The sequence below is a fragment of the Trichosurus vulpecula genome, chromosome 3 (assembly GCF_011100635.1).
Source record: "Trichosurus vulpecula isolate mTriVul1 chromosome 3, mTriVul1.pri, whole genome shotgun sequence".
Taxonomy (NCBI): Eukaryota; Metazoa; Chordata; class Mammalia; order Diprotodontia; family Phalangeridae; genus Trichosurus; species Trichosurus vulpecula.
Window position 1 is genome coordinate 395711476 of NC_050575.1, and position 19602 is coordinate 395731077.

Sequence of the window (19602 nt, forward strand, 5' to 3'; positions counted from 1 at the left end):
GCGACAACTAAGCTCCCCCCACCGGGGAGGAAGCGCTAGAGCGGCCTCTTGCTGCGCCCCAATCACAGAGATTTCCGACTCTCCCTGACAGCCAATCGTACACCCACGAATCCGAAGGCGAAGGAGCCCTGGGAGGTGTCGTCAGAGCTCGTGGACCGCTGATTGGTAAATGCAGGCGGAAGCGATTCAAGCTCGGGGACTTCCGGTCGGGCGTAAGTGAGAGGAAGAGGATGGTGTCTTCCGGCAGTTAAGCTTGCAGAGAGAGCCGAGAACCTGAACGCGCAGCGCGCGCCGACCCCAGGAAACTCGAGGTGGAAGCTGCGTGTGCGCGCATGCGCGTCAAAACGTTCTTCCGCTTCCTCACCCATGACCCCCCTGCCTAATTTGTCTGTGGAAGGGTTGCTAAGCAACGGCGGCTCCGGGTGGTGCCGCGTCGACGCCCAGCTGGCGTTGGCACGCGAGGCGGGAGCCGGGGTGTGAGGCGGGTCCAGGGTGGCTCGGGAGGGCAGTGATGGAGGTGAGGAAGGTGACCTCGGGCCAGCTCTGTGGGCCTCAGTTTCCTTCGCCTGTAAAATGGGGTGGGGGTGGGGGGCGTAGACTAGATGAAATCATAAGATCCCCTCCCTGTCCCAAGCCCACACCCCTACCTTGACACCCGTGCCCCATTGCCCCTTGCTGTCACCTCCCCCCTCTCTTATTAGCCCCGTTAATTAATTAATGGTATCCGCTGGATGCATGGCCTTGGTATGACCAGCTGGTCTTAGCTGCTGGTCAGCCCGGTCTCCGCACGTGCCCCTGCCCCTTCTCTGCGTGGTGCTGGAGAGGCGTCACTGCGCATGTTTTTAAAAAGACCCCCAAGGAAGCGTGCACTGCATTGGGCAGACCTTTAGGAGATGCAGGGGTGGACAACAGTGGACACCGGTACCGTCAAGGTTAACGAGTGGTTATTTGTTTGATCTGCATTAGGCAATATGTCCACCTTCTACTTGGGTATTTTGCAATAGCTCTGTTACCCCCATCCAGGAGGGTACTTAGAGGTCACCCAGCCTTGTGTAGGAAGGAGGGATGAGTCAGACAGAGAGCCAGGGCCAGGTCTGGGACTGCCCTTAGCCCAGGGACTGGCACATAGAGGGCACCTCATAAATATTGATTGATTGGCTTGGTTATTTCTGCTCAACTAAGCATGCATTTATTTTAGTTAATGATTTATTTTGTCTTGTAGGATCAGGAAAGTACTTTGTTAAGTTATATAAATGGCAGTTATTTTTAGTTATACTGGTAGCCCTGTGCTTTTATGAAAACTTCAATCTTTGCAAAGGGAGGTGACAAAGATAGGTTGTCGAGGCCTTTTTTGAAAAATATGAATTTGAATCTAGGGTTTCCACAGACATTCCTGATGGATTAGTGGTTAGTGGAAAGTATGGTTTGAGGAAAAGCGCGTGTGTGTGTGTGTGTGTGTGTGTGTGTCTATGTCTATTACCTAACTGTTATCCTCAGACTTGAACCACACATTCTAATAACATCAAATAAGGCCTTTCGTGTAGATCTGCTTTTGAGTTCATCTGTCCTTCAGCACTGACCCTGTGGCTTTATTTTAGGTCTGGTAGTGAGAGCTAACATTTGGATTGGTTCAGGATGAGCCTCCTGCTGCCCAAGCTTGCATCCAAAAAAGAGGTAGACCAGGCAATCAAAAGTACCGCAGAAAAGGTTTTGGTCCTCAGATTTGGAAGAGATGAGGATCCTGTCTGTCTGCAGATAGATGACATCGTAAGTGTGTTTTACACAGCATCCTTTAGGCTACATATATTCCCCACTATCCACGTATAAAGTGATTGTAATGAAGGTAGTGCCCAGAGAGATGCGTGCCATGATTATCATCGGTGCAGTTCTTGCTGTATCTGCATACAGCAGTGGACCTATGAAAATATAGAGACACAATTGGCTCGTTTCTCTTCATTCTGGGTAAAGGCCTCGCAAAGCACCTGGACGGTGGAGGAAGGAATGGGCGAGGTGCTTCAGGTTGTACCTGCTATTTATGTTGCCACCATCAACAGTATAAATTGTAGACAGGAAGAGAAAGCAGATGGATGGAATGGATGAAATAAGCATTTATTAAGCACCCACTGTATACTAGGCATTGCGATAAGGTCTTTTTGCAAATATTATCACACTTGATCCTCACAGCAGCCCTGGGAGAAAAGTACTATTATTATACCCATTTTATACTTGAAGAAACTAAGGCAAACAGTGATTAAGTTACTTGCCCAGGGTCACACAACTAATAAGTGTCTGAGGCCAGATTTGAACTCAGGTCGTCTTGACTCCTGGCCCAGCTCTTGATCTACTTTGCTACCAGCTGCCCCTGATAAAAAGGAATGTATGTGAACAGCTTTAGGCCCTCCCATGGAATGGTTAAATGATGTGCCTAATGTAGCATAATATCAAAACTAAATTTTCTTAACCCTTGGTACAGTGTTTTGTTAACATACTACTCAGAAACACATCGCGGAAAACAACTAGCTTCTTCCTGTATTATAATCTCTATCTTTTTTCAATTCCACAGCTTTCTAAGACTTATCATGACTTAAGTAAAATGGCTGTGATATATCTGGTGGATGTGGACCAAACACCAATTTACACCCAGTATTTTGACATCAGTTATATTCCATCTACTATCTTTTTCTTCAATGGGCAGCATATGAAAGTGGATTATGGGTAAGTGAAATTGACATACTTTGTTTATGCAAGCTTAGAAATTTGCACTATCAAAACAGTCTTATTTGTTTATTTGGTTTAAACATGATTTTTGTCACATGACAATCTTGAAATAATTAAATCTTGAAACTGGCGTTTCCCCAATTAGTATCCCCTTTCTAAATTTCCTCTTTTCAAGGAAAAAACTTAAGTTTTTTCCTGAAAACCTTAGCTTTTGCTAAGCATGTCACAGATAAGTAATATAATAATAATGAAAAATGTAGATATATAGTTTATATGTTTATAAAGATAACATATATGCGTATATATACTTTCCCTTTATATATTTATAAAAATAATATATACACTTTCCCTTGGAAGTGAGAAGGCTACAGCATCTTAAAAAAATCTAAAGGTACAGTTTGACACTTTCATGAGAAGCAGCAATTTTCCTGGGTATGATGGGTAAATGTCTATTTCCTATTAAGTTGGTTACATTTCGGGATATAGTGACAGAATGATTTGTAAAATACTATCAAATTTTTGAATCTGACCAATGCAAGGTAACTCTTCAAAATTTGTACTAAGGAATTCAGGTTAACCTTTAACCTAAAATGATTAAATGTTTTTTAAACTTCTAGGACCAATAATTTCTGTTTACAAAAGAGTATAGTACACCTCGTTTTATAACTTAAATATGCTTCTTCAACATAAAACTGATAGCAATGCTTCTTGTACAAAATGGAAATTATTTATTTATTTCCAGTTCATTATCTTTGTAGTTAATACCATTGACTGTTGCTGAAATTGAGTTCTCTGTTTGTCTATGTTGCTATTGTATATTTTAAAAGTATAACTTCAAGTCACTGGGATCATGTCTGCTTACCCATGCTCTTTGTATAGTAAATGCTTTGGACAGTGAAACGTAACTAGGAAAATTTTGAAATTCATTCCCTTTTGGCCAAGATGGCGGCTGGAAAGCAGGTATTTGCGTGAGCTCCCCACCAGGTCCCTCCAAACACCTATAAAAAATGGCTCTGAACAAATTCTAGAACTGCAGAACCCACAAAATAGCAGAGGGGAACAGGGCTCCAGCCCAGGACAGCCTGGATGGTCATGGGGTAAAGTCTATTGCACACGGGGCTGGGAGCAGAGCAGAGCCCAGCCATGGGCTGCGCCTGCACCAACCAGACCAGGAGCTGGGCGGAACAGGCCCTAGTGCCCTGAATCAGTGAGCTGTGGCAGTTACCAAACTTCTGAACCCACAAACACCAAAGACAACAGAGAAGGTTGGTGGGAAAAGCTGCTGGGGACAGAGTGAAAGGAGTTCCTGGTTAGGTCACCACCCTGGGGGCAGTGGAGGTGGTGCAGCTACAGAACTACAGCTGCAGTTGCTTCCGGCCCCAGGCCCACCTGGTGGGAGGATTTAAGTGGCAGATCAGAGCAGGAGTGCAGAGCCTGCTTAAGATCTGAGTCAGGTTCTGATTGGAGGTTCTTGGGGGAGGAGGAGGGCTGGTGTGGCAGAGCTTGCTGTGAGAAATAGCTCTGAAAACAACAGCACATCCCCTCAAGCTTGGAACAAAGTACTCTCTACTCTACAAGCAGTCATACCCTGACGAAAAGCTCAAGGGTCAAGTAGTTGGCTGGGAACATGGCCAGGCAGCAAAAACGCACTCAGATTCAGACTCATACTTTGGAATCTTTCTTTGGTGACAAAGAAGACCAAAACATACAGCCAGAAGAAGTCAACAAAGTCTAAGAGCCTACATCAAAAGCCTCCAAGAAAAACATGAACTGGTCTCAGGCCATGGAAGAGCTCAAAAAGGATTTGGAAAAGCAGTTAGAGAAGTAGAGGAAAAATTGGGAAGAGAAATGAGAATGATGCAAGAAAACCATGAAAAACAAGTCAATGACTTGCTAAAGGACACGCAGGACTGAAGAAAGGACTGAAGAAAATAACACCTTAAAAAAGAGACTAACTCAAATGGCAAAAGAGCTCCAAAAAGCCAACGAGGAGAAGAATGCCTTGAAAGGCAGAATTAGCCAAATGGAAAAAGAGGTCCAAAAGACCACTGAAGAAAATACTACCTTCAAAATTAGATTGGAGCAAGTGGAAGCTAGTGACTTTATGAGAAATCAAGATATTATAAAACAGAACCAAAGGAATGAAAAAATGGAAGACAACGTCAGATATCTCATTGGAAAAACCACTGACCTGGGAAATAGAACCAGGAGAGATGATTTAAAAATTATTGGACTACCTGAAAGCCATGATCAAAAAAAGAGCCTAGATATCATCTTTCAAGAAATTATCAAGGAGAACTGCCCTGATATTCTAGAGCCAGAGGGTAAAATAGAAATCGAAAGAATCCACCGATCACCTCCTGAAAAAGATCCCAAAAAGAAAATGCCTAGGAATATTGTTGCCAAATTCCAGAGCTCCCAGATCAAGGAGAAAATACTGCAAGCAGCCAGAAAGAAATAATTTGAGTATTGTGAAAACAATCAGAATAACACAAGATCTAGAAGCTTCTACATTAAGGGATCGAAGGGTATTCCAGAGATCAATGGAACTAGGATTAAAACCAAGAATCACCTACCCAGCAAAACTGAGTATCATGCTCCAAGGCAAAACATGGATTTTCAATAAAATAGAGGACTTTCAAGCTTTCTCAGTAATAAGACCAGAGCTGAATAGAAAATTTGACTTTCAAACACAAGAATCAAGAGAAGCATGAAAAAGTAAACAAGAAAGAGAAATCACAAGGGACTTAATAAAGTTGAAGTGTTATGTTTACGTTCCTACATGGAAAGATGATGTGTATAATTCATGAGACCTTAGTATTAGGGTAGCTGAAGGGAATATACATATATAGAGAGACAGAGGGCACAGGGTGAGTTGCATATGAAGGGATGATATCTAAAAAAAAAATCAAATTAAGGGATGAGAGAGGAATATATTGAGAGAGGGAGAAAGGGAGAGATAGAATGGGGTAAATTATCTCGCATAAAATTGGCAAGAAATAGCAGTTCTGTTGGGAGGGAAGAGGGGGCAGGTGAGGGGGAATGAGTGAATCTTGCTCTCATCGGATTTGACCTGAGGAGGGAATAACATACTCACTACAGGAAAGAAGGAGGAAGGAGATAAAAAAGGGGGGATGATAGAAGGGAGGGCAGATAGGGGGAGGAGGTAATCAAAAGCAAACACTTTTGAAAAGGGACAGGGTCAAGGGAGAAAATTGGATAAAGGGGGATAGGGTAGGAAGGAGCAAAATATGGTCAATCTTTCACAACATGAGTATTGTGGAAGGGTTTTGCATAATGATACACATGCGGCCAATGTTGAGTTGCTTGCCCTCTTAGGGAGGGTGGGTGGGGAGAGAAAAGGGGAGAGAATTTGGAACTCAAAGTTTTCAAAGAAGATGTTGAAAAAAAAAGTTTTTGCATGCAACTAGGAAATAAGATATATAGGCAGTGGGGCATAGAAATTTATCTTGCCCTACAAGAAAGTAAGGGAAAAGGCAATGGGTGGGGGGAGTGGGGTGACAGAAGGGAGGGCTGACTGGGGAATGGGGCAAACAGAATGTATGCCATCTTGGAGTGGGGGGGAGGGTAGAAATGGGGAGAAAATTTGTAATTCAAACTCTTGTGAAGATCAGTGCTGAAAACTAAAAATATTAAATAAATTAAATAAATAAATATGAACCAGAAAAAAAAAAAGAAATTCACTCCCTTTTACATCAGACTTTGAGTTAAATCTTTCAAATGCAAAACTGCTATACTAAGATAACCTCCTAACAAATTTTATTCCAGGCCCTATTTATGGTCAAGGCCAAAAATGAGCCTGTTGTATACAAAATCTCCCTGATGGAGAATTCATTTTATGAATTCATTCATTATGAATTCATGAAATCATTTTAGCTTTTCAGGTTCGTCATTTAAGTTTTTCAGGTTTTCAGTCATTTGGTTTGAAGCACTTCTAAATGGGGTTCTTTCTTTCTTACACCATTTCCTTTAGGTCTCCAGATCACACTAAGTTTGTGGGAAGTTTCAAAACTAAACAGGACTTCATAGACTTGGTTGAAGTGATCTATCGAGGAGCAATGCGGGGAAAACTTATCGTCCAAAGTCCAATCGATCCCAAGAACATTCCTAAATATGACCTTCTTTATCAAGGCATTTAAAACATCTACTTGAACCGAAGTTGAAGAGAGAAGTGCAGTAGAAACAACACATATAACCAAATATCCTGTTGTTGCATGACCCTGTTTTCCTAAAGCAGTCACACACCAGAGAGGGGAGGAGGGTAGAAGAGGTTTGAATTTTATATGAAATTTTAAAATGGTGTCAGACCCCTTATTAAGAGGTCGTATTGAAATTCGTTGATATTTGGTGATGCCGTGGACCCCTAATTTTCTACTATCTATACGTATTTGGTGAATTGTGCTGAATGGTGTCAATCTTGGATTTGGGCTTAATTTCTAACCTCACACCCCGCTCCCTTCCACTAACTTGCCCTTTCTCTCTCATTAGGAGAATATTACTGACCCAATTTGTCATCTATCCCAAATGAATGTAGGATATTCTTTTACATGGAGCTAATCAGTTTCAGATTGAACTATGCTTATTAGATCAAGGATGAAAATGATAAGTTGCTTTCTCCTCTAGAGAAAAAGGAACTGCCGTTTTTCGGTCACGTGTAGTTCCTTGGTCCTTTTTTTAAAAAGTCATTAATGAAACTAGACCTCTGTATAGTTGCTTCCATTTCATCCTATCTTCTGCTCTAACTTGGGGTAGGAGGGCGCAGTGAATCTCATCACTGATAGACAAGTTCTGCTCTAGAGCCTTTGGAGTGTTTTTAATAGCTTGAAATCTTTATAAATTTCTGCAACAGTGCCCTTGTTTAGAGCATAAAGTAACAATTATTATTTGTGCTGGTCTGTATAAGGTAGTGGTTCTTTTGGTAGCTGGAGGCTCAGATTCTCACCATTCTGTACCTCATCTGAGTCAAGCCCAAGTTTGAACCTTTCATGGGATGATTCTCCCCTAGTATGCCATGGCTCAAAAGAAGGAGAAGCTGAATTGGATTAGTAATAGCATTAGGGAATGCACCCTACTGGCTTCTGGACTTCTGGAATCTCTTATTCTTCCAGGGCCTCAGGGATATTACCTTTTCCCTCGAGAAGCACCATACCCCCATTTATACAAGGATTGTTATTCTAGTCACATCTCGTCTTGAAAATTTGGGGGAGTGCTTCTTTGGAGTCCTAATTTCCACAAATAGTTCTTTCTTGAGAGCCTACTTAGGGGAATAAGGACCAGACCTGTGATGTCCTTACCAAAGCTCCAAGATGAGGAAATTCACTCTCCCAACTCAAGCGGCACTTTCTCTACAACTCATGGTCTTCAAATATTCCCTGGAGGATTAAAAATTTAATTGACTCACCCAGGGCCACATAGCTAATATGTATAGAGTCAGGATTCGAATTCAGGTCTTCCTTGCTCCAAGGCCACTTCTATTAGGCCACCCTGTCTAAATAGAGTAAATAGTAACTCTCTATAAAATTATTTTCCTTCTGAATACTAGATGGATGATAGCCAATAAAATAAAATAATTATTTTCTGCTGGCTTTATTACTCCACAGGCTTTTGAAAGTTATTAAACAACTGATATGTGAAGATATCAGATATACATATGTGAATATATAGGCATACATATATACAAAGGGAAATCAGGGAAACAAAATGGACCTTGGTGAAGACAATAGTGTCTGATGGTAGGAGATTATACTTGGAAAAAGGAGAGTATAATTTGAAGGGGGAGGTAGGATTAGACAGGTGGTGGTATTGGGCTGTCTGTGACGTAAAAACAAAGAGATGGAGATAAAGAAGAACTTTCTGATTGAAAGAGTTCTGAGATTTTCCTCTCTTCTTCCAGCCTATTTGAGCTGTAAGAGAACTTAGGTCAGTATCAAACTATTTCATTTTATAAGTTATTGTCATAGCTCTTTATCCCTGGACTACAAAACTCATAGAAGAAGCTGTCTATATCCATTGCCTACACTTCCTTACATTCTACTCACTTCTCACCCCCCTGAAATGGAGTTTTCTAATCCATCATTTGATTAAAACTGCCCTCTCAGGGTTGCCAGTGGATCAACAGACATTTAGGAAGCATTTACTTCATGCTGGTGATCTCTTTAATTGCTAAGTCCAGTGGCTTTCTCTCAGTCCTCATCCTGCTTGACTGCAGCATTTGATATTTTTTACTAATCCCACCTTTTTGGATTCTTTCTATTCCTTGGGGTTTTGTGACATTGCTCTCTCTTCTTGATTCTCCTCCCATCTGTCTGATAAATTGTTTGCCAGCACATCACCCCTGTCCCATCCATTTTACATGACTGTGCCACAGGACTCTGTCCTGGGTTCTCTTGTCTCTCTATCTACATTCTCTCTTGGTGACCTCATCGGTTCCCTTTGCTTCAATTATCATTTCTATGCAGATGACTCCCAGATCTACGTATCTTGCTTTTAGATTTCTCCTGAGCTCCACTAGATATTTCCACCTGGATATTCCATGGGCATTAATTCTCAACATGTTAAAAATGGAACTCAGTGTCCTCTTCACCAAAGCCCTCCCTCTTCCTGGTTTCCTTGTATCTTCTAGTTACTCAGATTCCCAGTAGTAAGAGTCATCTTTAACTATTCTCTCTCAGGCAATGATGCCTCTCTCCTAATCCCAAACCAATCAGTTGCTAAATCTGGTTGAGACTAACTCTAAAACATCTCTCTAACCTATCCCCTTGTCTCCACTCAGTCACTGCCAGGGAACAGATCCTCATTGCCTCTGACGTGGACTGTTGTGATAGCCTCCTGTGGATCTCCTCACAAGTCTTTACCTTTTCTAATCTAGCCTCCATAAAGCATAGATGCTGCTGAAGATGCTTTGGTAGCTCCTTATTGTTTCCAGTGTAAAGAACAAACTTGTCTTTGGCGTTTAAAACCCTGGCTCCTACCTTACTTTCCAGACCAATTTCACCTGACCCTTTCTGTCCAAGACAAATTGGCCTATTCGTTGTCTCCTGTGTGCCTCTGAAGAAGCTGTTTTCCGTGCCTGGAATGCTCTCCTGCTCAAGACACAGCTCAGTTCAAGATTTCCCACATGATTTCTTTCCTGGTTCCTCCAATTATTAAGTGATCTGTATACGTGTTGTTTCCCCCAAGTAGAATGTAAGTTCCTTGAAGGCAGATATGACTTCATTTTTCTCTTCCTATTTCCAGGGCCTGACACAGAGTGGGCCCTTAATAAATACTTATTTAATTGAGTTATAGAGACAGAAACTGAGGATCAGAAAAACTCATAAACATGCCTGAGGCTATACAGATAGCTCCTAGAATGTCTGGGAATAGAGCCTAGACCTTTCCAATTTTTTGATACTAGATCATGCTTCCTTGTATTCAGGAAAGTGCCAAAAGCCCAAATCTAAATGAAGAAAACATTTTCTCTGTCTAGATTAAATTAAATTCATTCTAGCAATAATGATGGAGCTTTGTCCCATGGTCTTTCTAATAGGGCTTCAATGTTTTTTCATGGGAGACTACTTATTTGCCAGTGGTTCTGCCATTTGGATAATTTTTCACTTTTTTGCTCACTTTCCCAATGGACCCTAGCCCAAAAGTCTGCCCAGAATTGTACATGTGAGGATGACTAATGGACCAAGACTTAAAAAGAAGAACATACAAGTATGTTCAAGAGAACACTTTATTGTTTATACTTAGCTGGGCTAGCTCCCACTAACTTACAGATATTTTGTGTGACATCCAACTTGCCTAGCCCTATGTGAAATCTTGCTATCTTGTACGACTCATTACAATCCTTGAGCTGGTGTGAAAACAAAAAGCACTGAGTTCCAGCCCGCCTCCTGTTTAGTTGGTGGCTATTGTCTCTTGGATCCAGTCCAGGACAGAAGGCACTTTGACATAAACACCAAATTCAGCCACTGAACAACTCTTATCAAAGGACAGAATGCCGGCTGCATACCAGGTGTCATCAGCCTCGTCATGAACAGCAAAGGCACCACCAGCATCGCCGTAGCACGTGTCTTCTTTGAATCGGGTCAGGCCAGCACAGAATGTATGTTGGTTCAATATGGGTTGAACTCCAACAGGACTCTTCTCTTCCTTCTTTTCTGGATCTGCGCTGCCTTCATAGTGTTCTATGCATTTGTCATTGTCAGCTACAGGCAGCATGATGTACTTCAGACGTTCAGTAAAAGCGAAGTTGGTATTTCTTCCCCAGCCAGACACATAACCTACACGCCCCACTTCTGTGTAGTCTTTCTGGGGCAAACAAATGGGCATCACCTTCTCATTAACAAGGACTTTGCTTTTAAGTTTGATGAGTCCAATGTCTACCATAGAGTGGTCGGGATGTAGAATCACTCGGTCAATGTCCACAGGCTTCTTCCCCAGGAAGAGCTTCAGGGTAGGGACGATGTCTTCGAGAGTGGCATTTTCATCGTGACTCAGAAAGATATTTTTCGCTGTGGTCAGCAACCATTGATCACTAATCAAAGTAGCTCCGCTGCTAAGATTTTTCTGGGAAACCATGCGGCCTTGCCAGGGAAAGCTGCCATTGGCATCTAGTGAGCCCCCAATGATACGCTGTACTGGTTTGGCTGGTCTCACAGGTTTTCCACATACTGATAGGAAAGAGAAGAAAAACAAAGGAATTCCCAATCTGTGAGACAATTAAAATGCCATTACAATATATGTAATATATATCCATATATATATGTATATGTATATATATGCAAGAAAGATGTTCAAAACCTAGCCAATGATTGCCTTATTTAAACAGCATTCATTATCACATCCCTTTGGACAGTCACTTGGGGTCCATCTGAAAGAGTTCTGCCTGGGGTAGAGGATAATTCATAGTAACCTTAGAATTGAGTTTAGGGACGCACTCATCCTTTCTACCTAGAAAGATGGTGAATTGGTGGAGCAACCACTAAGGCTTCTTGCTCACCTAAGAAATCTCTGCTTATACTTGAAAAAATACTGAAAAATTCAGGCCTATATCTAATCTATATCTTTATCGAGAGGTTTCCTTAACTCATTCATGGCTTCAATTAGATTTTTCTTCCTAGATCTGTCTTTTATCCTCTGGTTCTGGAGCTCTAGATTTATGAAGCAAAAGACTGAACATTTTTACCTGTCAGTAAACAAGCCTTTATTAAGTGTTTGCTTACCATATGTGAGAAATTGTGCTAAATCTGGGAGATACAAAGGAGCAAAAGGTCCCTGCTGTCACGGAGCTCATATTTGACTGATTCAGGTACCTACATTTCACCCCTGAATTATTTTGATCAGATGTCAATAGCGTCCCAATTCTATCAACAGATAACTGCTCAATTCTCTACTTAGTTTGGCTACATAGACCTTGTTTTTCTGAGAGTTTTAAATTCTCTTTCTCTTCTCTTGAGTAAGCCAGATGAGACACAGCATTGGAACAGGTATGTGACCTAGCCTTTGATCCATCCCACACTGTTTGCTCCATTCCCATAGTTCCTTGTGCCTACCTGCTTCACATGTAGGTAGCTTTTCACCAACGTCTTTGTTAGTCCACTGTTTCTCCTTATTTAAGGTGTAGAGGCCTGAAGAACAATAAGAAAAAGTGCCAAGAAAGATTGAAATCAAGCAATTAAATTCTGAAGCAGCTACTAAAACTGAGAACTGGAGTGAGCACAGAAAAGCCCCAGATATAGAAAAAAATAAAAAAATTATGCTAGGGTTTATTCACTGGCAAATGCATTCATTCAACAAACTTTGAGTGCCTATTATGTGAAAGGTTCTGAGAATACAAAGATGAAATAATGAATAATCCCTCTAAGAGTTTACAGTATAGTAACTGAGTAAGGGTTCTTCACCTTGTATGTGCCATGACCTGCTTTGGAGGCAGTCTGGTAAAGGCAATGGGCCCCTTCTCAGAACCATGTTTTTAAATTCCATTTTTTAAAATAGAGATTACAAAGGAAACCAATCCTACTGAAATGTAGTTATCAAAAAAAATGTTTTTTAAGTTCACAGGCTCCAAATTAAGAACCCCTGCTAAAGAATGCCAAATGTATCAGATAAAACAGAAATAAAATTTCTATCTTTTATCCAAAAGACATTTTTGTATACATGACCTCATTAGATCCTCACAACAGCCCTGTGACAGATTGGTGGTATTATCCCTATTTGAAGAAATGGGAGAAGTTTTAACTTCCCCAAGATAATACTGGTAGGACTAATTCCTCATGGAAGTCATGGACTTCTGGAAATTTACTTATGACTCCAGATCACTGGCTTTGATCCCACTTCTGAACAAGGAGAGTATGGAGTAACAGTCATTCAAGTCTTACCATCTCCATCACTTTTCAGTGTGTAGAACTTGTCACACTTATAGCGAACTGCGTGCTCGACATAGCCATTTTCAATAGGAGGAGGTTTTGGACAGATGTCATCTGTAAGGAGAGAGAGTGAGAAGATCGGGTTAAGATACCAAAGCAGGTTCCCACGAAAGCTCAGATGAGAGAAAGGCCCCATTCCCCAACCAAAAGCATAAAATAAGCAGCCACTAAATGATAGGGTCTCTGATACTTTACATGAAAGTAAAAGTTAAGATTTCGAAGAGACACACTTGCCCCAGAATGCAAGGGGTTCGACATTGAAAGGAAGATTAGTCGTCTCTCTAGGACTGCAGATTCACTGAGGACATGATAGTCCTCAGCTCTGTCAAGGCCACACCAAGTACTACAAATGAGGAAGCAGCAGGACCAACGGCCATCTGCCTCACTTCTGCTCTTCACAACCCTCCCAGGCCTTAAGGCATGCACACCTACCTTCCATATCCAGAACATCGTTCTGGGCATCTGTAGACAGCAGTCCACAGAGAAGGAGGGCAACTACAGTATACAGAATCCTATGGAAAGAAAGTGGACAAAGTGGCAACGCCTGTCTTTCCTCTTCCCAAGGGATAGGCTGACCCCCAAACACAGACGTGGGCACATAGCATGAAGCAACCCAAGAGGAAAAATAGGGTTTCTAGGACCAATTCAGTTCACCAAGCATTTACCAAGCACCTACTGTAAATGTGCTAGGCACTGTTGATACAAATTTTTTTAAAATCCAATCCCTACCCTCAAGGAGCTTCTATTCTACTGAATGAGAAATTAATTCCTTGGATCCCAAGTTGCCACATGCTACAAACCAGCCCCCATCTGTACTGAAAGTGAGCAGCCATAGAAAGGGCATAAGCATATCCATAGCTAATGTTGATAGGCCCTAGTTTCTAGCAGCAACCAGGAGACAAAATTTAAAGATACCTGCGTTATCTGTGAAGAATAATAAAATAACTGGCATTTGCCATTTAAGTTTGCAAGTCATTTTTCATGCCTCATCTCATTTGAGTTTCACAACAACCCTGTGAGGTAGTAACTATCTCCATGTTTTTTATTATTGTCATCACTGCTAATTTATTATTAATGGAAACAAGAGTCATTATTGTTGTTAACAAAAATTAATATACAGTCTCTAATTCTGTAACCATTCTGATGGAATCCACCTTTGTCTGGAGGATTTGCTTGCTTTCCCTCCCCTCTAGACTACATTTCTTTTATGTATTATTTTATTATATTATTATTATATTACATAAAGTTATTTCATATATTTTCACCATTGACTTCCATAAGATTTTGAGTTCCAAATTTTCTCCCCATCCCTCCCTTCCTCCCACCCCAAGACAGCATGCAATCTGATACAGACTCTACACATACATTCATATTAAACATATTTTCACATTAGTCATGTTATAAAGTAGAATTAGAACCAATACTCTCCCCATTTTTTTTAACCAAACCTGTGATTTCATTGGCATAAGAAGCTCCTCTGCCAATACAGATTGGTGCCATCTCTGCCACTTTAGTCTCAGAGAGCTACCGAGAGCACTGAGAAGTACTTACCCAAGGGCTCATAACCAGTGTGGTCACACAACTAGTATGTGGCAAAGAAAGGACCTGAACCCAGGTCTTTCTGTCTCTGATGCCAGCTCTCTATCCAATACAACATTTTATAGATAAGGTAATGAAAGAGAAATCCCCCAGACACTGGCAATTCCCCTTCTCCTTCAGTTGGATAATACTTAAAATACTTAACCCTATCTCCCATCTTGCCCATCCCTCTGATCCCCATCCTGACGATCTGGCATGCAGAGATATTCCAAATGGATCTTGATCAAATTTAAGGAGGTATCTCAATACAAATTTCCTGGCAACCCTTGTTAAATGGAAACCCAGTGATCTCAGGGAAATGAACCCTCCCCTTTACCTTGGGAAAGACACCAAACGGCATCAGAAAACATTTGCTAGGAAAGAACAGGATGAGGGATAGATACCAGATCCTTCAACCAGTACATAGTTTGCATGGGGGGCCCTTTTGAATTCTACTCCTTCCATGCTTAGTGCCTCAAGAAGGAAGAAGAATGAGAAAAAGAAACAAAAAAAGGAAAAAGCTAGGGGGCGGGGCAGAGAATAAAGAGGTTTCAAGAACACTTACTTCATCTTGAGTTTGTGTTGTGTCTAGGAGGAGAGTGAAGTGAAAGGGGTGGCTGCAATCTTTTTATCCTTCCAATGCTACACCCAGCCCCCTTTCAGTTTTGCAATTCCAGTGACCACATGGCCTTGGCCTTGTTGAGGCCACTGGCATTGTACAATAGCTAAATCACAAACACAGGGGGAACAGAGAAGTTAAGGTCTTGCATCATATTTCAGTCTCTCTTACTTTTTTTTTCCTGGTACTTCATAGTTTTGGCAGCTCCATGGCCCTAGGATTCTGCCAGAAAGGTTCTCGGAACCACCTCTTGAGAAGACTGGGAAGAGTCTTTCTGGGACACAATCTGTGTTTTTTTAATGTCATTTCCAAAACTAGGAGATTTTTTTTCAGCTTTTTATTGACCTTTTGTGAACCTGCTGCATTCTTCCTTAGGTGAGGCCTTGTAGAAAGTGTTCCTTTCAGATTCATTTTATTTACTTCCTATTGATATCTCTGTTGCTTAAGACCCCTAATTTCTCTAATCAGCAATCAATGAAAGATGTTATTGAGTGTCTATGGATTGCTCTGTAGGGAAAACCTTGGGCTAGGGTCAATGCTATGATAAAAACCCAATCTTATTCAAATGTAACAGCGAAAAAATCCTAAGCTGGTATAGGGGGATGATTGAATCTTCAATGCATCAAAGTAAGAGATTTCTCTTTCTTTAGTATTATTATTGGGAACCCCCAAAGAGTAATTTCAGTCTAACTGTCTCTATTTTAGTCAATCAGATTTTTTTTAAAGTGCATCAAAAACCTACTATGTGCTAAACACTGCACAACAACCAAGGGATTGTGGAAATTCAAAAGAAAAAGAAGACATTCCCTGTTCACAGGATGCTTTTATTCTTATTGAGGAGGCCGAATCTGCACAACATTGCTTCAGAACACTAAAACACAAGTGCAAACTAAGACACTAGAAATGGCATATGGGTACACGGTAGTAGGAGTATCACATTATATACAGTAGAGAGAGCTTTATAGATTATGAACTTTGATGTGGGAATATGGCATTATGTTAGGACCTAGAGCCTAGATCTACCACAAACACCCCAGTCAAGATATAAAAGTGCATCAGAGGGAACAGAGATAAAACCAAAGAGAGATGGCAATGACTACACGAAAGGACTTCCATCTTCCTGCAGAAGGTCTGAGCATAGACATGCTAGTGTAGACAGAAAGTAAAGTATACAACTGTAAAACAGCCAGGTACTACTTGAACACCACAGGAGACAGGGCCCAACCAGGGCCTAGTCCAGGCAATCCCAGTGCTTCATGTTGGCAGGAGACAGGGTGACCCAGGGGCTCCCTCTGAGGAAGGAGATGGGGAAGAGTGGGGGTGGGGCAGAGTGACCTAGGGCCTCAGCCATTGGGGGAATGGGTCCAGACCAGTACCTAGCATAGGGAACCCCAGGGATCCCATTCATAGTAGGAAAAAGGGCTAGACTACACCCAGCCCAACCTCCAGGCAAAAGTTGGCAAGGCCAAAAGGCAAGGCCTAGTCTTAACCACCTAACGCAGAATCAAGCAAGGCCTACCCAAAAAAATCCAACGGTATGAAAGTGGCATTTGAATCCAGAAACAGAGGCCACGCTATGAGTTCCAAGAATAAAAAAAGAAAGAAATTCCTTGGACAGAAAGAAATCTAAGGTACAAACCCGAAGAAGAGAAAAACTTTCTCTGCAACAAGTCCAAATGGAACCTCAGAGAAAAAGAATGTCCTAGCCACAAGAATAACAGTCATACCAGGAAGAAATGAAGCAGGACACAAAATGGATCAAAAAACAGCAAGGAAAATGAATGCTTCAGAACATGTAGCAGTAAACTTTATTCAAGAATTGATTCCTGAAAACAAAGTGGGCCGAACAGGAAACAACTCTGTGAGACAACAAGAAATATTTAAACAATTTCAAAAAGAAAATGTAATATATTATCAAAAACAACTGACCTAGAAAACAGGTCAAGGAGAGATAATCTAAAAATCACCAGAGTTGGCTAAAAATCATGAAAAGTTACAAAGTCCTTTCCTCACAATAACCCTGAGATTTGTTAGTGGAAGAATTAACCCATTTTAAAGATTGGGAAACTGAGGGGGAGAGAGTTAAATACAGCCAAGCATCAAAGCCAGCATTTAAACCCCAATCTAACCCCATATCTAATATCGTTGCCACATTTCAAAGACAATGATTAGAAGAACTTCCAAGAAGAATTGAGTCTGGGGAGTTGGATTTTGAAGGGAAATCACAAATCTATAGGTGGATCATTGATTTGGATCAAAGAAAAAGAGAAAGGGCATTACAAGTAAGAAAACTAACATGGAGAAGAGGCATGAAGATGAGGATGTGAACAACTATTATAATTATTATATTACTGGGGAAGGGAAGTAACTGGTGAAGTGTCTTGAATTTTATCCAAGTGTGGATTTTATCTAATAGGTAATAGGTTCTTAAACAAAAGAGTAAAAAAGATGAAAAGTTTTTGAAGATTATTCTAGGAGTTGTTTTTTTTTTTTAATAAAATGGATCAAAATGGGGATTCTAAAGACAAGAATACAAAGGAGGCTGGTACAATAATCTAGGCATAATCTGGTGAGAGCCTGGGATGAAATTGATGACTTTGGAAAAGGAAAGAAAGAATAAATCAAGGAGATATTACACGGAAAATAGATGGTGAAAACAGCGTACACCATCTCTACAACAATCTAAATGAAAAAGCAGCCGCAAAATAAAAGTGAACGTTGCAAAATTATAAAAGAATAAGCACCACTCCAAAGAAGAGCTACAAGAAGAGAAGTAAAGTGGGAGGTCCATAAGTGTGGTGCATCACACATATTTCAGATTTTTTTAATATGTTGATCAGTTTTACCATCTTTCTTTTTTTGTATTTAAAAATATTATCTGTTATATGGCTTTCTGAGACAAAAAAGGAGGAAATTTGGATGATGTAAAAAAAATCAAATAAAATAAAAATTATTTGAAAAAATAATAAAGTTGATGACAGAGTTGAAAATAGCCCAAGATCATAAACCTGGGACATCAGAAAAAAGGACAAAGTTGTTGACAGGTTTAGGAAAATTAATAACAGATATGTGTATGTAAAAATATGATGGAGGTCAGTTTTTGACAATAAAAGCTAGCATTTACCTATCATTGTAAAGTTTGCAAAGCCATATGTATTACACACACATATACACACACATAGAAATGTGGCATCCCAAAAGTTTTAGTGCAGTTTTAAGCTTTAATAACTTCAGAAGTATAAATGCTATAGACTTACAAAAACCATCACTTGAAATTTTATTTAAATTCCTTTTGTAGTTATTTGGTCTTGTGAATTTTGAGTAAAAAAATTTAATTTTAACAATACAGGTCATTTCATATCCAGTTTCTGGATAACACTCTCAGAGCAGTGGCTTGGTGGAAGGGGTCTTCTCACTTGGCCACCTCAGTCACCTGACCAATCTCTATTAGACATTGTCTTGTGGGGTCATGTCAAAACTGGCATATGTGCATCAAAACCTTGTTCTTTGGATGATCTGAAGCCTACGATTACAAATGCAAGCCTTTGGGCCAATGAGTGGCAACTGATGAAAGTATTTACAAAATCAACTACAGCGATGTATAGCGTTTTAGTAAAAAAATTAATATTTTTAAATTTAAATTGACATTTCCAATGGGGGGGAATTAAGTTTGAAGGCTTTATACTTCTGAAAGTTGTCAAAGCTTAAAACTACATTAAGAATTTGGAGACAGGAGCAGCTAGATGGCACAGTGAGTAGAGCGCTGGCCCTGGAGTCAGGAGGATCTGAGTTCAAATCCGACCTCAGACACTTGACACAATTCCTAGCTGTGTGACCTTGAACAAGTCACTTAACCCCAATTGCCCTGCCTTCCCCCCTCAAAAAATTTAAAAAATAAAGAATTTGGAGATGTCCTGGGGCTGCTAGGTGTCACAGTGGATAGAACTCTAAGTCTGGAATCAGGAAAACCTGAGTTCAAATCCAGCCTCAGATAATTCCTAGCTGTGTGACTCTGGGCAAGTTGCTTAACCTCTGTTGGCCTCAGTTTCCCTATCTGTAAAATATGAATAATAACAATAGCACCTACCTCCCAGGACTGTTCTGACGAAGCACTTGGCACGCTGCCATATAAAAGTTAGTCATTCGTTACCATGAATTCTCACAACAATCCTGAGAGGTAGGTGCTATCATGGGCAGGATTTGAACTCACACCTTCCTGACCCCAGTTTCAGCACTCTCTCCACTGCACAACCC

The 19602-nt window shown here is 40.8% G+C and overlaps 2 protein-coding genes across 4 annotated transcripts; one reads left to right on the forward strand and one right to left on the reverse strand.

Annotated features, from left to right (window-relative positions):
• Positions 1 to 218: 218 nt before the first annotated feature.
• TXNL4B (thioredoxin like 4B) lies at positions 219 to 8604 on the forward strand. Of its 3 annotated transcripts, none has more exons than XM_036751853.1 (4): positions 219 to 311; positions 1599 to 1767; positions 2564 to 2715; positions 6713 to 8604. In XM_036751853.1, the coding sequence occupies exons 2-4, from the start codon at positions 1636 to 1638 to the stop codon at positions 6876 to 6878; spliced, it is 450 nt and encodes a 149-aa protein (XP_036607748.1). In that variant the 5' UTR covers positions 219 to 311; positions 1599 to 1635; the 3' UTR covers positions 6879 to 8604. The 3 variants fall into 3 exon arrangements, with proteins under 3 accessions (XP_036607748.1, XP_036607746.1, XP_036607747.1); XM_036751851.1 differs by having other exon boundaries at positions 227 to 346; XM_036751852.1 differs by lacking the exon at positions 219 to 311 and adding an exon at positions 372 to 517.
• A 1834-nt stretch (positions 8605 to 10438) lies between these two features.
• LOC118844036 (haptoglobin-like) lies at positions 10439 to 15401 on the reverse strand. The gene is made up of 5 exons (XM_036751850.1): positions 15295 to 15401; positions 13584 to 13663; positions 13104 to 13205; positions 12279 to 12353; positions 10439 to 11396 (listed from the first exon to the last, which is right to left on the reverse strand). The coding sequence occupies exons 1-5, from the start codon at positions 15297 to 15299 to the stop codon at positions 10621 to 10623; spliced, it is 1038 nt and encodes a 345-aa protein (XP_036607745.1). The 5' UTR covers positions 15300 to 15401; the 3' UTR covers positions 10439 to 10620.
• Positions 15402 to 19602: the final 4201 nt, after the last annotated feature.

Coding starts and splice junctions, on each gene's coding strand:
- TXNL4B (XM_036751853.1), top strand. CDS start 1,636: ATGAGCCTCCTGCTGCCCAAGCTTGCATCCAAAAAAGAGGTAGACCAG. Junction 1,768..2,563: donor GTCTGCAGATAGATGACATC/GTAAGTGTGTTT, acceptor TCAATTCCACAG/CTTTCTAAGACTTATCATGA. Junction 2,716..6,712: donor CATATGAAAGTGGATTATGG/GTAAGTGAAATT, acceptor CATTTCCTTTAG/GTCTCCAGATCACACTAAGT.
- LOC118844036 (XM_036751850.1), bottom strand. Junction 13,206..13,583: donor CGATGTTCTGGATATGGAAG/GTAGGTGTGCAT, acceptor CTCTCCTTACAG/ATGACATCTGTCCAAAACCT. Junction 12,354..13,103: donor ACTGAAAAGTGATGGAGATG/GTAAGACTTGAA, acceptor ATTGTTCTTCAG/GCCTCTACACCTTAAATAAG.